The sequence below is a fragment of the Dendrobates tinctorius genome, unplaced genomic scaffold (genome assembly GCF_039654945.1).
Source record: "Dendrobates tinctorius isolate UK_male_01 unplaced genomic scaffold, ASM3965494v1 ptg000089l, whole genome shotgun sequence".
NCBI lineage: Eukaryota > Metazoa > Chordata > Amphibia > Anura > Dendrobatidae > Dendrobates > Dendrobates tinctorius.
The window spans coordinates 20,456,672-20,473,470 of NW_027361757.1; the positions used below are offsets into that span (position 1 = coordinate 20,456,672).

Here is a 16,799-nt window from a genome sequence, read left to right on the forward strand (position 1 = left end):
AACATAAAACAAATCCTTGCCTGTCCGGCACTAACTAAACAAAGTACAACCTAACTACCAACTGGCGGGCTTCTCCCGTCCAGCCAAACCACAGTTGCAGTGGGCACTGCTTTCACTCACGTGTGTCTCTCACACAAACAGGCTCTCTGTGTCCCCAGGCTGAGACACCCACACAACCACCTGGCATCCTTTTATATCCGCCTCCCATTATTCATTAGTAACCAGGTGCGATACTGACCAGACTAGGCCACATAAGAAAGGTATCTGGGCGAGATATACCTGCCCTCATCCACTATTCCCACATGATTCTCACAGTATGTATATAGATAGATATTTATAGATACTGTAATACTGTGGTATTATAGGAAAAGTGATGGAAGTATTGCAGGTTAAAGTCTCTTAAATAAACAAAAAAAAGGTTTAAAGTACCTATATCAAAATATAAAATTATTCAACCACCTCTTCGCACCCACAATGAAAAAACAAAACGGCAGGGTGTTTTTTTTTTTTTTTTTTTTTTAAATCCGTTACAAAAAAAAACTCCATAAAAAGCTATAAAAAATGGTGACCCACTTTTTTTTTTTTTTTTTTTATACATACAAATTTCAGATTTTTTCCACCACTAAAATATGAATTCCTGCCCCCCAAGAAACTACATAAATTTGGTATCAACATAATTTTACTGATCTAAAGAATCATTTTGCGAAGTCCTTTTCACAACCAATTGAAGTGTTTTCTTCTTTTAAGTACATTATACAATAAAATTATTGCAAAACCAGAACTCATTAAAAAAAGAGGAAAAAATAAACCCTGCCCCATGGCTGTATTCATGGAAAAATAAAGTTATGGCTCTTGGAAGAAGGGGAGCAAAAAAAAAAAAAATAAAATAAAATTTAAAGCGTATATCAAGAAAACTTGTTTGGTCCTAAAGTGGTTAAACTGAGAAAATTACACATTGTGGACATTTTTAAGAGGTGTACTTTGCTGATTTTGTATTATGCTGCAAATTTCCCTGCACACAAGTTTGGAATTGTGGCTGCATGTTTGTGGATGTAATACATTGCTAACGCAAATCCATTAAAAGTTAGTAGTTCTTCGCATCTCTCCAACGCTGTTTTGGGCTTTATTCACACATCAATATTTATGTTCAGTATTTCATCAGTGTTTGCATGCCAATACCAGGAGTAACTCTATAAGACATAGGACAGATGTCAGGCTTTCAGTTACTTTTTCTCAAGAACTTCCACTTCTGTTTTTGGCAAATGAACACTAATGCAAAACACTGACGTGTGAGTGAGACCTGCCCCCGGGGTCTCCGTGTGGACTTTTTTCTTTTGGTGCAGATTTGTGTTGCAGATGGTAGGTTGACTTTATATTTTGGATCCTATGGTAAAATTGTAAGAACACATCATGCCGTACTAGGCAATTCCATGACTGTTCATTTATAGAGCTCTGTATTTAGTTCTTTCCTGTGTAAATATATTTCTGCAGATCTGGAGAGTCAGATTAACCAGTGCACAAAAACCAGACTTCAGCTGGAAGAATCTGAAAAGGTAAGACTTATTCTCTGTACCGCTCTAAATGCAGATTTCTCTCCCTCAGTAATTGTATAGTAACTTATCTCCTTTTTTTTTTTTTTTTTTAAGGCGCTGTTGGCACAAAAACAACAAACTGATCAACTTATGGATATGACTGTGCAAAAGGACAGTGCGATTGAGAAGCTTAAAGACCTTATTTCTCATTGGGAGGCTAAATGTGAAGATTATGTAAGTAAACCTTGAAAGCATTACATTTCTTAGACCAAAGATATTGAGAAGAAGCACCGGCTTTTTTTTTTTTTTTTTTTTTTTACCATAGATTTTAATTTAGAAAAAATGTCAAATATTGACAATAAAATTATTGAAGTTTAACATGATATTGTGTTCAGTATAATTCTTTGTTTACAAGTTCGGTAAAAATTTTGGATAATCTATTCAGAGTAAAATGCCATCTGTATAGTAATTTCCTCACATTCTCAAGGTGATTTCTACATTTAGATCACTTTCCAATAACTTAAAGGGAACCTGTCAGCTGTTTTGGCCGCTATAAAAGTGGTTTTACACATAGCGATATCGCTAGCAATATCGCTAAAACGTCACTGGTTTTGTGACGTAGCAGCGATATTGCTAGCGATATCGCCATGTGTGATACCTCCGACTGGCTGCCCCACTGTCTGTCGCTGATCGCACGGCTCCATTTCTCGTCTGCATCCTGCTGGGCTTCCTGCTGTGTGAGACGAGCGACGCTGGACGCGGGCGGGAGGACGTCAGGATCGTCGTGTGTCAACGGTGAGTATCGTGCGCTGCGTCGCTGCTGCATCGCTGTGAGATCTTTCTGTATGAAAGCTCACTAGCGATCATTTAGCGATGCACCAGCGATCCTGACCGGGTCGGATCGCTGGTGCATCGCTAAATGTAAAAGGGCCTTTAGATGCGGCCACTGCTTTTCAGGGCTTATTTACAGTATTCTATAATGCTTTAGATAAGCCTCCTGTCCGACCTGAAAGATAAGGAAAATAAGTTTGATTATACTTACCCGGGAGGGCGGTCCATTGCGGTCTGGTCCGATGGGTGTCGCAGGTCCAGTGCCTCCCATCTTCTTGCGATGCCGTCCTCCTACTTCCTTCCTCGCTTCCAGCATCACGCTCCTGCGCTGGTGTGCTTCTCTGCCCTGTTGAGGGCATAGCAAAGTATTGTAGTCTACAGGCATCGGAAAAGGTCAGACAGGCCCAGCGCCTGGGCACTGCAGTACTTTGCTCTGCCCTGAACAGGGTTAGGGAAGTGCGCCTGCGCAGTAGTGCGATGCCGGAGAGCGACAAAGCAGGCAGGAGGGTGGAGTTGCAAGAAGATGGGAGTCGCCGGACCCGGACACCCCCCCCCCCCCCAGGTGAGTATAGTAAAACTTATTTTTCCAAAGACGTCCCTCCTGACAGCACCACCATGAGGTTGTTCTCCTTATCCTTGATAGGGACAGGAACACGGAAGAGGTTAACTAGCCCCTCCTCGCTAACACCCTTCAGTGTTTTTCCTGTCCTTATCAGGGACAGACGCAGAGGTGCATGGAGTACCTGTTTGGCCGGCAACCTTCGGGGCGTCGGGACTCGGTGGAGCAGGAGCTCCTGGGAGAATCTGTATCCTCTCCAGAGGGAGGGTTCTGAGCGGCAGTGGCAGGAGCTGGGACCCAGTCAACAACAGCTGCTGATACCGTAAGAGGTCCCTCTCAGCGCGTGGTCGAGCTGCATGCTCCCGATGCCTGCTGCATCTCCCCAGAGGGCTCTGCGCAGCAGCTGCTGTTTTGGCTGCGGGGCAGCAGGCACCTTGTGTCCTAGACTTCCGGCGCGCCGCATCATCGGAAAGCTCGTCGGTGACTACTTCCGGGGGCGAGGCCAGAGAACAAACATGGCGGCGCCCAGCACAAGGCGGCCTTCGGCGAGGAAGAGTTCACGGAGGCCAGCGTCAACTGGATTCCGGCGCCCCGTGCATCGGGGGACATCGGGAGAGGCGGGGCGTCAGACGGGAACTGAGTCAGACGGATCGGTGCGCGTTCTAGGGAGCATGTGCAGCAAGGCCAGCCACGTCCTGATCAACAGCAGCTGGGCTCGAAAGGCGGACGAATCGGATGTCTTGAAGCCGGTTAAGGTGGACTATTAAAGACACACAGACTGACAGTACACTTGACTCAGTAAAGATGGAAAGTGGTAGCTGTCCAGACGTCCAATCCCTAGAGCCAGACCATGTGAGTAAAGGGGTAGTAGGGTCCCTTACAGGTCTCCATATGCAGACATACAGGAGCCTCTTTCCTATACATATTTTACAGGCCAAGGAAGCACCTAGGCAATCCAGCACAGCCACCAGGTGGAAACCTAATAAATGCCTCCTATGCTCGGCCAGATTCCCACCGGTACATACAAAGAAGCTATTTGAAGGCTGCATATCGGGACTCCTCAAACACGAGCATTCCTCCCTCTCAGACAATATAAAGTCTATGATCCGAGAAGAGGTACAGACTACAGTTGCAGTAATTGTACCATCATAGTCCCCGCATCCTAAGAGGCCTAGATGGGAACTGGAACAGAGTTCGGAAGAAGGAGAGGTGTCGGACTACTCCGATCCTGACTCTGGGGAATATTCGTCGGCAGCTCTTCCGGAAGAAAGGAAGAGTTACCTTTTTTTTATCGGACAACACTGACAAGCTCCTACAGGCAGTCAGGATCACAATGAATGTAGAAGATTCTACGGAGCCACGAACAACCGAGGATGAGATGTTTGGCGGGCTAAGGGCCCGTAGGAATAGAGTATTTCCCGTTAACAGACATATAACGGCAATAATATTGGAAGAGTGGGAAGAAGCGGGAAAAAAGCTGGTAGTCCCAAGAGACTTCAAATACCGCCTTCCCTTTGATCCAGAAGATACCAAGGTGTGGGAAACAATCCCAAAAATCGACATACCCGTAGCCAGGGTGTCAAAGAAGACAGCTATTCCCTTTTGAGGATTCAATTGGCCTTAAGGATCTGATGGCTAAGAGATCAGAGGACCTCCTCAAGAAAGCCTGGGAAGCGTCGGCAGCCGTTATGAAGGCTAACATAGCAGCCACCTCGGTAGCCAGGTCAATGAGCTTATGAGTGGGCGAGCTAGAGGATAAGATTAAGGACAAAACCCCCACAGAGGAAATTCTAAAATCACTACCTCTTCTAAAAATGGCAACTGACTTCATGGCTGACGCCTCAGCGAATTCAGTCCACTTCGCAGCAAGGAATAATGCCCTGTCTAACGCAGCAAGACGAGTGCTGTAGCTGAGGTCCTGGACCGGAGATACCCAGTCAAAAAACAAATTGTGCTCCATACAGTTCTCAGGCCTTCATGTATTCGGGCCCGTATTGGATGAATTACTCGAGAAAGCCTCTGATAAAAAGAAATGAGAAAATGGAAAACGGTCTTAGGAGTGCAGGAAAGAGACTCAGACAATAGATGGGTTTAAACCACAACGCGTTTCGACGGAGGATCCGTCTTCATCTGATCCTCCGTCGAAATGCGTTGTGGTTTAAACCCATTTCTTGTTTGAGTCTTACCTGCGCTCCTAAGACCGTTTTCCATTTTCTCATTGCTCCTATCCTCCATTGGAGGTTTTCGACTGGAGCTGCGGTGGAGACCTGACATCCTTGTCTGCCCCTGGGTTGCTTCCTAAGCAATCCTTTATGACCGCTTATCACTGACTCTTATCCAACAAAAAGAAAGGCTTTCCGGAGGAAAAGCCTAAGAGAATGCCATCCTTTCGGAGGACCCGCTCCGATCCCAGGCAGAACTATAAAGGGAAGGGGAAGTCTGGCAGGTGGAGCTACACAAAAGGGGGGAAAAGGGAAAAATTCCCCTCAAGAGCAGAGGACAAGACCTAGCAGACTGACGCTAAGAAGGTAGGAGGCAGACTCCTTTACGTCCAAATGAATTGGCGGGACATTACCCAGAACCCGTGGATTCTGAATACGGTCACAGAGGGGTGCAAGATCGAATTCACTGAGCGACCTCCCAGGAGATACTGCATGACCCAGTCTCGGGTGAGCCACCAAAGACTTTTAAAAGACGTACAAGAGCTAATAGAGATAGGAGCCATAACCCGGGTTCCCCATGCTCAAAGATTTCAGGGTCACTATTCAACCCTAATCTCCATAAAAAATGAGGAGAATATCGGACTATGATCAACCTAAAGCCACTAAATCTGAGCGTGACCTACAAGAGATTCAAAATAGAATCTCTAAAAGCAGTCATACCGTTAATAAAGGAGAGATCAGTGATGAGCACTTTAGATTTAAAGAGTGCCTACTACCATGTACCCATCCATACATCACACCAGAAATTCCTCAGGTTCGTGATGAGACCACGGGAAGGTACAACTCAACCAGTTCTGCTGCTTACCATTCGGACTCGCCTCCAAGTCTTCACAAAACTTATGGCAGAGGTCATGGCCTATCTAAGGGAAAGGAATATTCTCATTATTCCATACTTGGACTACTTGCTGCTAGTGGCAGACTCCCCACAACAGATGGAGAGAGACCTTACAACCACAGTATCAATCTTTTAAAGCTTAGGATGTTTAATAAACTGGAAGAAGTCAAGTCTCAAACCAGAAAGAGAAAAGGTGTTTCTCGGAGTCATCCTAAACTCGGAAAGAGAATGTTCCTACCTTCCCCTGCACAAACAGCAGACAGTCATACAGAAAGTCCAAACACAGAAGTACGTCTCCATAAGGAAGGCCATGAGAGTCCTGGGTCTCATGACTTCGTGCATTTCCAGTGTCCAGTGGAGCCAGTTTCATTCAAGGATCTTGCAACAAGAAGTCTTGGCAGCTTGGGGTGGCAAAGCAGCATCACTAGACACAAACATTGGAGTCTCCAAAGAAGTAAAGCAGTCTCTGTCCTGGTGGACGGACACGCACAACCTCGGGAAAGGAAGACCCTGGAAAGAGTTGCCGTGTATAAACATCACGACCGACGCCAGTCTGAGGTTGGGGGGGGCTCACATGGAAGGACTTTACCTTCAAGCAACATTGGGCCCATCAATATGCAACCGGTCCTCAAATTACAGAGCGCTCAGGGCAGTCTGGGAGGCACTAAAGACATGCCAGGGAAGACTGAGTGGTCAGAATGTCAAGATCTTCTCAGACAATTCAACTACAGTTGCCTTCCTTCATCATCAAGGTGGGGCCCAGACACCGTCACCTGCAGGACCTAGCTCACGCAATCTTTTCCTGGACAGAGCAGACGATGGTTACGGCAGTACACCTGAAAGGATCAAAGAGCCAGGTGGCGGACTTCCTAAGCAGCGAGAAGGTCCACCTTTCAGAATGGTCACTAAACAAGGAAGTCTTCATACAGTTATCCCGACACTGGGGGACACCAGAGATCGATTTATTTGCCTAAGGAGGAAATCCAAAACAATTTTTTTTTTCCTCTAAATCCAGCAGACAACCCAACAGGGGTAGACGCCTTGGCACAAAACTGGAACATGGATCTCGCTTGTGCCTTCTCACCACTTGCTCTTATACCCAGAGTCTTAATGAAGATCCAAGAAAGCAGAGCATCAGTAATCTTGATTGTCCCTTACTGGCCCAAAAGGAGCTGGTTCTCCCTACTAAGATGGATGGCACTGGAAGATCCAATATTACTTCCAGCGAGACCAAACCTTTTAACCCAGGGACCTCTAGTACATCAGAGACCAGAGATGCTACAACTATCAGCCTGGATCCTGAGGCAGAGATCCTAAAATCAAAAGGGCTCTCCGAATTAGTGAGATCTACTATGCAAAAGAGTAGGAAACCGTTAACCTCAGCCATATACCGGAAAATCTGGAAGAGGTTCTGTTCTCGGTGTACAGAACCAGTATCCGTTACCCAAGGTCCAAATATCTCCCACATTCTTGACTTCCTCCAAGCAGGGTTTGACAAAGGACTGAGGCCTAGTACTTTTAAAAGTAGAGCTGTCAGCCCTATGTTCATATTTTGATTATCCACTAGCTAATCATCCCTGGGTGGTGAGGTTCATAAAAGCCACACAGCGTATGAGACCCACAATCTGTAGCTCAATACCACACTGGGGTCTCAGCTTAGTCCTAAATGAACTGCGCAAGGATCCATATGAACAACTAGAGCAGTCCCTCATGTCAGTAACGTTCAAAGCCCTTTTTCTAGTAGCAATAACTACTGCGAGACGCATAGGTGAGATCCAGGCCCTGTCCCTAGAACACCCATATTTAAAATTTCAGGAGGACTGCATTGTCTTAAAATTAAATCCGGCCTTTCTTCCCAAAGTGGTTCCCGATTTCCACAGGAATCAGGAAATAGTACTACCTACTTTCTGCCAGAATTACAGCAATGAGAGAATGCTCTCTCCACTTCTTAGACGTTAAAAGAACCATTCTTCAATACTTAAAACTCACAAGACTAGAGAGTGGACTCTATCTTTGTCCAAATGGTAGGCAAAAACAAAGGGAAGAAGGCGTTGAAAGCTACCCTGGCCAGATGGTTGAAGACAACTATTCGCGCAGCATATGTGTCGGTGGGGAAAACTCCGCCAGAAAACCTTAGGGCCCATTCTCTAAGAGCCGTTTCCGCGTCATGGGCAGAGAGCGCGGGAGTATCCATGGACCAGGTGTGCAGGGCAGCACCCTGGTCTAAATTTAATACATTTTGTAAACCTTACAAATTGGATGTTATGGCAAATCATCAATCGACCTTTGGGAGGATAGTCCTTTAGGCTGTAAGCCCTCCATAGTTTGAGTAATTTTGTAATTCTCCTGGTGGTGCTGTCAGGGGGGACGTCCTAGAAAGTAGGAATCAGTCCTACCGGTAATGGTATTTCCAGGAGTCCATCATGACAGCACCCCTTATATATCCTCCCTTTAATTTCCAGTCTGTGATGTAAACATGTAGTAGGAAGTTCAATAAAATTGCGTTGCATCCATCCTGGTGTGGTACTTAGAAAATCTCTGAAGGGTGTTAGCGGGGAGGGGCTATTTAACCTCTTCTGTGTTCCTGTCCCTATCAAGGATAAGAAGGACAACCTCCTGGTGGTGCTGTCACGATGGATGGACTCCTGGAAATACCATTACCGGTAGGACTAATTCCTACTTTCTTATCTTGCCGGTCGGAACGGGGACTTATCTACATCATTATAGTGTGCTGTAGAATAAGCCCTGAAAGGCAGTGGCTACATCTTATAGCGGCCAAAACAGCTGACAGGTGCACTCTAACGATATGATAATTCTTTAATTTGCTATGCTGGACTAAGCAGCATAGAATATAGCTTGGAAGAAGGTGAAACATACGATTCTAATATTCTGTCTAAAAAATGTCTGATTTTCAAATACTTATAGAAGTCTCTGGAATATATTCTATTTAATTCTAAATGAAAAGGTGGAGGTTAATACCTCCTTTTCATACAAATTTTCAATTTATGTAATGCCCCAAATCCAATTTTTATGTTTAAGGTCTGGAATTCATTGCTGTAAATGTTCTATAGATGCTTTAGTAAACACAATTTGAACCTATTTGAATCTTTTTTTGTTCGTCAGTGGTCTCCATACCGCAAAGGCTGCATCTACCTTTTGGGGTTAAAGATGTTGCATGAAAGGAAGAAAGATGGGATATTGGAAGATACTATTAAGGGTCTTTGAATTGTTATCCAGTGCCGATCATTATTATTGATCCACATGTATTTTAATTGCTCAAACACTTTAGCGCTGTAGTAACACACCGCTTAGGGGGCATCTTTGCCCTCCTTTATTCTTAGGGATATAAAGCATATCCGCTTGACTCTAGGTTGTTTCTCCTACCAAATATGTTTTGAAATAATTGCTTGTATTTCTTTAAATATTTTCATTGGAAATATTAAGTGGAGATTGCGGAATAGATAGAATTTCTTTGGGAATATGATCATTACCACTGATTCTTTTCTGCCTAACCAGGAGATATTGTGTGTTTTCATACACATGTCAGCTTTTATTTATTTATTTTTTTTAATAATACTTAAAGGCAATTTGTCCACCCCCTGGAACATATATGACCTATTAATGTGGGCATACAGGTAATAGAAATGTTACACTAGTCCTACCTGTATGTCTCATATTAACGGTCTTGTTGTTGAGAAATGTTATAGTCTGTCTTTGTTAATTTTTTTCTTCCAGGCTTGGGGTGTGCGGTACCTGGAAGAAGTCCCTGCCTCCTCTCCTCATTGTTATACTACCCCCACCCATGCACGTCCGTTATGTCCCTGGAGTCCTGCACCCTTCAAACCCTGCACAATATGTACCTCTTCTGTGCAGATGGAGTCACTGTGACCTCCAGCATGCGTGCCTATAGTACTATCCCCACTTTCTTCCTGCATATTCATCGCTAGGAACCATGTGTACATAGCGATAATGATGCAGGGAGGAAGTGAGGAGAGCACCTTATTGGCGTGCATGCCGGATGTCACTGGAGTGGAAGTTGCATGCTCAGAAAATCCCTGAATCCAATACCCACGGAAGGGACGAAGAGGTGCATATTGTGGATGGATTGCAGGCGTAGGATTTCAGGGCCATAACTGACTTGCATTCGACGGGGGGGGGGGGATAGTATTAAAATGAAAACAAGAGGCAGGGATTTCTTCCAAGCACCGCACACCCCGGAGCTTGGAAGAGCTCATTAGCATAAAGATGGCATATAACTTTTCTCAACAACAATACCGCTAATATGCATACAAGTAGGACTAGCGTAACATTTCTATTACCTATATGCCCATATTAAGTTATACCAAAAGGGTACTACAGGGAGATCAAAAATGTTTGTGCTGTCCCTCTCTCTCTCTATATATATATATATATATATATATATATATATATATATATATATATATATATATATATATATATATATATATATATATATATATATAATCACTAATCAAAGAAGCTGAGCTGTGATTGCTTGCTATGAGCAATAGTTTTCTCACTGCATGACAACACCTCAGCGGACACTGCCATGGTGGGAGAAATCTAATATCCCTGGGAACATAAGCTCCCAGCCATTGCCTGCCCCCCAGAAAGGAGCAGAGCACATGACAGAAATGACTCACCCTTCCCTGCCCATATCCCCATCACACATTCTCCATCCTATAGGCACATCTTCCCTCTTAAATGGACACCCGGTATGGAAGTTAGGATGTGGGATATTAGGTGTAGTAGTCCAATGGCTCTGGCTGACAGGATGATGTGGGATATTAGGGCTAGTAGTCCAGTGGCTCTGGCTGACAGGATGATGTGGGATATTAGGGGTAGTAGTCCGGTGGCTCTGGCTGACGGGATGATGTGGGATATTAGGGGTAGTAGACCGCTGGCTCTGGCTGACGGGATGATGTGGGATATTAGGGGTAGTAGTCCGGTGGCTCTGGCTGACTGGATGATGTGGGATATTAGGGGTAGTAGTCCGGTGCCTCTGGCTGACGGGATGATGTGGGATATTAGGGGTAGTATTCCGGTGCCTCTGGCTGACGGCATGATGTGGGATATTAGGGGTAGTAGACCGCTGGCTCTGGCTGACGGGATGATGTGGGATATTAGGGGTAGTAGTCTGGTGCCTCTGGCTGACGGGATGATGTGGGATATTAGGGGTAGTAGTCCGGTGCCTCTGGCTGACGGGATGATGTGGGATATTAGGGGTAGTATTCCGGTGCCTCTGGCTGACGGCATGATGTGGGATATTAGGGGTAGTAGTCCGGTGGCTCTGACGGGATGATATGGGACATTAGGGGTAGTAGTCCGGTGGTTCTGGCTGACGGGATGATGTGGGATATTAAGGGTAGTAATCCGGTGCCTCTGGCTGACGGCATGCTGTGGGATATTAGGGGTAGTAGTCCAGTGGCTGACTGGATGAAGTGGGATATTAGGGGTAGTCCGGTGGCTCTGGCTGACGGGATAATGTGGGATATTAGTGAATGAGGCTATGCGGAGTGGGCGGGGCTATACACTCAGCTTTATATACATATATAGATAGATAGGTCCATATATATTTGAACAGAGACAACATTTTTCTAATTTTGGTTCTAGACATTACCACAATGAATTTTATTTTAAACAAAACAATTCAGATACAGTTGAAGTTCAGACTTTCAGCTTTCATTTGAGGGTATCCACATTAAAACTGGATGAAGGGTTTAGGAGTTTCAGCTCCTTAACATGTGCCACCCTGTTTTTAAAGGGACCAAAAGTAATTGGACAGATTAAATACACTGTGTGCAGAATTATTAGGCAAATGAGTATTTTGATCACATCATCCTTTTTATATATGTTGTCCTACTGCAAGCTGTATAGGCTTGAAAGCCAACTGCCAATTATGTAAATCAGGTGATTTGCATCTCTGTAATGAGGAGGGGTATGGTCTAATGACACCAACACCCTATATAAGGTGTGTTTATTAGGCAACTTCCTTTCCTTTGGCAAAATGGGTCAGAAGAAAGATTTCTCGTTCGCCTTATTGGGGGACACAGAGACCATGGGTGTATGCTGCTGCCACTAGGAGGCTGACACTATGCACAAAAAAAGGTTAGCTCCTCCTCCGCAGTGTACACCCCACCGACCGGCAGGAAGTTCCTCAGTTTAGCTTAGTGTCAGTAGGAGGTGGACACGGGTATTTTATTAGACCCCTATCTACCTCGTCGTGCGTCGTTCCTTTACAGGTTTCGGAGGGATACGGAGTGAACAGTCACATCCGTACTCCCACAAAGAGACTATGAGTACGGCGTGTACTGCCACCCCGTATCCTCATAGGTCTCCGCGGCAGGACCAGGAGCCTCGCACAGGTGCGTGCCAGCTATACGGACGGTCCTTGCCCCGAGCCTCCCACCATCTCGCCTACCAGAGCCTGACGGTTGGACGAGGCGTGGATTCCATAAAGACGACAGACAGCGTGGGATTCTCAGGTACCTTTATTGTGGCCCCCGGCCTGGGTGAGTATGCGGTCTAGCGGTCCCCCGGCGTTTTCATCCTAAGGCGGTCGCCAGGGGACCACGGTAGGGCCTGCGCGCCCGCTTCTCCCCACGGTCGCCGCATCCATGAAGGCCCCTTTTCTTTCGGGCCTTGTTCTGCACCCCCCCCCCCCCCCCCCCGTTTCTTCATCCCGGCAGGGGTATACAGGGGTCGGGCTGTGGGAAGCAGGGACGTGGCCCGGTGTTGCGGCGCGTCTTCCGCGCCGACCCCCTGCTGACAGGCGGCCGGCGCTATTAATTTAGGCCCCGGCTTCATCTCGGGCCTACCGCTGCGTCGCGGCCACGCCCCCTGCCCCTTTCTTCTAAGCGGGCTTCTCTCCCGCCCGTCCTAGGCCTTCCCAGCCCCCTTGCCTCACACCAGCCTGCTATTGGACAACGGGCGGTGCTAAGGGGATCTCTGCGGCGAGCTCCACCCTTCTTCTCCCTCTGGCAGCGCGCCCTTTCCCTGGTGGTCGCCATCTTCTGAGCCTGCCAGCCGGACCTCATTCCCTGCCGGATTTCGGTCGCTGGGCCTTTTTTTCAGCCGGATTGGCCTGGCCTCATCCTGCAGCCAGATCAGAGAGCGTCGCCCTTGGGGACACCGGACCGTGAGTAGCTCTGCACCTGCAGACTGACTCCCTTCTCTGCCTTCTGTCCCCCAACCGTCCGGCACTGCCTCTCTTTTCACTATGTCCAACGCTAAGTCTGATCGTACCCGCTCTGCGTCCAGCCCGACGCCGCTCAGGAGCCATCCATAGCCCCAGGGGCGAGTGAGCCCCCCATGCCGGATTGGGCCTCCTCTCAATCACAGTCAGTGGCAGACCTCATCAAGGTGTCTCAGTCCCTAGTAGCCGTTCTAGACAAGTTGCCCTTGGGAGCTTCGGCGGGACGTCCCATCTGAGCCAGCCAGCGGCAGTCGCAAGAGGCCCAGGCAGGACCTCCAGGCGGAGTCCTCCCCTCGTCCTACCTCACCCCATAGTCCCCAGCAGTCTCCCTCTCTGGCCTCTTCCCCCGAGTCAGGCGAAGCGCTTTCGGAATCGGAAGGGGTCTTAGAGCTGGATTCGGACCAGGATGCGAACATGAAGGTTACGGTGCAAAACCTCATTGCCGCGATTCACCATACCTTTGACATCGCTGACGCCCCTGCGAAATCCTCAGATCAGGAGGTTTCGTCCAGACGGGCGGAAACACCATCCAGGGTGTTTCCCTTCCATTCTGAGTTTGGAAAGATTTTTACAAAGGAGAGAGAAGATCCGACCAGACGCTTTCAAAGAGGAAAGCGTCTCGGCGTGCTGTACCCGTTTGCTAAAGAGCTCACGGACAACTGGGCCGCTTCTCCCTCGGTGGACCCTCCCGTGTCCAGACTTTCTAATAATACGGTCCTTCCGCTGTCAGGTGTGGCGTCGCTAAAAGATTCTAATGATAGGATCATAGAATCTCTAGCAAAATCTGCCTTCGAAGCAGCATCAGCAGTGGTATGTCCAGTCTTTGTTTCTTCTTGGGCAGCAAAGGCCATATCCACTTGGGCAGATGACCTTCGGCAGGGCATTCTGCATAAGGCACGACCAGAGCATTTGGCCGATCTCGCCAATCAGATTTCCCATGCAGGGGATTATCTGCTTTCTGCCTCCTTGGATGCCGCATCTTGCGCAGTTCAGGCGTCAAGTAACATCGTGGCAATCCGACGTACAATTTGGCTCAAGGCCTGGCAGGCGGACTTGTCCTCTAAAAAGTCTCTGACCAATCTGCCTTTTCAGGGAGTGCGTCTCTTCGGATCACAATTGGATCAGATTATTAAGGACGCTACCGGAGGTACGAGTTCTCTTCTCCCCTCCAAGCCTCGCAGACCTCCTCCAAGGCGTCAGTTTCGTCCCTGTCGGACTTTCCGCCGTTTCAATACGGCGGAAAACCCTTCCAACCAGCAAAGGCCACAGGCACGTCAGGAAAGAAAGAAGGTTTCCTTCAGGCCCACTCCGTCCTGGCGGTCCCACTCTTCCCAGGGAAGACCGTCCAGATCTAGATCTGGACGGTCTACGTCCGCATGACTACCATCGGTCTCCCGTGGGTCCCTTCCAATTGGGAGGTCGACTTCTCTTCTTCAGCGACGTCTGGCTCGCCTCAGTAGAGGACGCTTGGGTCAGAGAGGTTGTATCAACAGGATACAAAATAGAGTTCCTTTCTCTTCCACGGGATCGTTTCTTACAATCCCGTCCGCCGAGGGATCCGGCCTTGGTCCCGGGGTTCGGTTCGGCCATCGCCTCTCTTCTCAGTTCCAGGGTGATTGTGCCCGTTCCCGAATTGGAACGCTTCACAGGGTTTTATTCAAACCTGTTTGTGGTGCCGAAAAAGGACGGGACAGTTCGACCCATCTTGGATCTCAAGTTACTCAACAAGAGAGTTCGCCTTCGCCACTCCAGATGGAGTCAGTTCGCTCGGTAATTGCTTCCATGGAGGAGCAGGAATTCATGGGTTCCATAGACATCCAAGATGCCTATCTACATGTGCCCATATTTCCCGGACATCAGAAGTTCCTGCGGTTTGCGATTCTTCACGAACATTACCAGTTCGTCGCGCTTCCTTTCGGGCTCGCCACCGCTCCCAGAGTCTTCACGAAAATTATGGCGGCGTTGATGGCCTTGTTGAGGATCAGAGGTCTCGTTCTTTTTCCGTACCTCGACGATATCCTGATCAAGGCCCCCTCCTTTCAACAGGCCCGCCTAAGTGTGGCGATCGTTCTAGACACCCTGTCCAGTTTTGGGTGGATCGTCAACCGGGAAAAGTCCTGTCTGGTCCCTACTCAACGCCTTGTGTTTCTGGGCCTTCTGTTCGACACTCGTCGGTCAAGGGTATTTCTCCCACAAGACAAGATTCTTTCCCTGCAGCAGGGCGTGCGATCATTACAGATCACACGATTTCCATCCCTCAGGTCAGCCATGAGGGTCCTGGGGAAGATGGTGGCGGCGATAGAGGCAGTTCCCTTTGCCCAATTTCACGCCAGGCCACTCCAGCAGGCCATTTTGTCCAGGTGGAACAGGTCGGCTCTGTCTCTGGATCGTCCGGTTCGCCTTTCCTGCCGGATCAGGTGGTCTCTCAACTGGTGGTTGACGTCTCCCCTCATTCTCTTGGGGCGGTCTTTTCCCGTTCACTGGCAGATTGTCACTACGGACGCCAGCCTCGTCGGCTGGGGTGCAGTGTTCCGCAATCACACTGTTCAGGGTCGATGGTCGACTCAGGAATCAGCTCTGCAGATCAATGTCCTAGAGATACGGGCGATCCATCTAGCTCTCGTCCACTGGGAAAGGCGCCTCAAGGGCCTGCCTGTCAGGATTCAGACACAATGCCACAGCGGTGGCGTATATCAACCGCCAAGGGGGGACACGGAGTGTCTCAGCCCTGGCGGAAGTGTCCAGAATTCTTCAATGGGCAGAGACCTTTGTTCCAACGATTTCCGCGGTTCACATTCCCGGCGTGGACAACTGGGCCGCCGATTTCCTCAGCCGCGAGGGTCTCGCGGCAGGGTAATGGTCCCTACATCCGGAGGTGTTTCATCTGCTCTGCCGTCAGTGGGGAACCCCGGATGTAGACCTCATGGCATCTCGCCTCAACAGGAAAGTCCCACAATTCGTGTCCAGGTCTCGGGACCCTCTGGCAGTGGGCGCCGACGCTCTGGCCGTCCCTTGGTCACAGTTCGTGCTCCCCTACCTGTTCCCTCCTCTGCCTCTTCTTCTCAAGTTGTTGAAGAAAATCAAAGCAGAGGGGATTCCAGTCATCCTCATCGCCCCGAATTGGCCCAGAAGGTCTTGATTCGCAGACATTGTCCACCTTCTCGCGGACGCCCCCTGGAAGCTTCCCGACGGGCAGATCTACTGTCTCAAGGCCCGATTTGCCACCCCAATTCTCGGTCGCTCAATTTAACGGCGTGGCTGTTGAGACCGAGGTTTTGAGACGGGCAGGATTCTCTGATCGGGTAATTCATACCATGATCCGCGCCAGAAAGCCGCCTTCTTCGAAGATCTATTACCGTACTTGGAAAGCCTATTTCTCCTGGTGTGAGGCCAATGACATTGCGCCCTTGGTTTTTTCGCTCCCTTCTATTCTGGCGTTTCTTCAGGCAGGGCTGGATGCGGGGCTTGCTCTCAGTTCCTTGAAGGGTCAAGTTTCGGCACTGTCCATTTTATTTCAGAAAACGCTGGCCTCCCGGCCCCAGGTCAAAACCTTCCTCCAGGGTGTGGCTCACACGGTTCCTCCGTACCGAGCTCCCGTGGATCC

The 16,799-nt window shown here is 48.3% G+C and overlaps 1 protein-coding gene across 5 annotated transcripts in view; it reads left to right on the forward strand.

The window, feature by feature from the left end:
- Positions 1-16,799, forward strand: part of KIF20B (kinesin family member 20B) — a 257,621-nt gene that overhangs the window by 115,174 nt on the left and 125,648 nt on the right. For all 5 annotated transcript variants that reach the window (XM_073585893.1, XM_073585891.1, XM_073585894.1 and 2 more), the window contains exons 17-18: positions 1,492-1,553; positions 1,647-1,766. In XM_073585893.1, the coding sequence (XP_073441994.1) occupies positions 1,492-1,553; positions 1,647-1,766 (182 nt within the window). The remainder of the gene's footprint in view (positions 1-1,491; positions 1,554-1,646; positions 1,767-16,799) is intronic.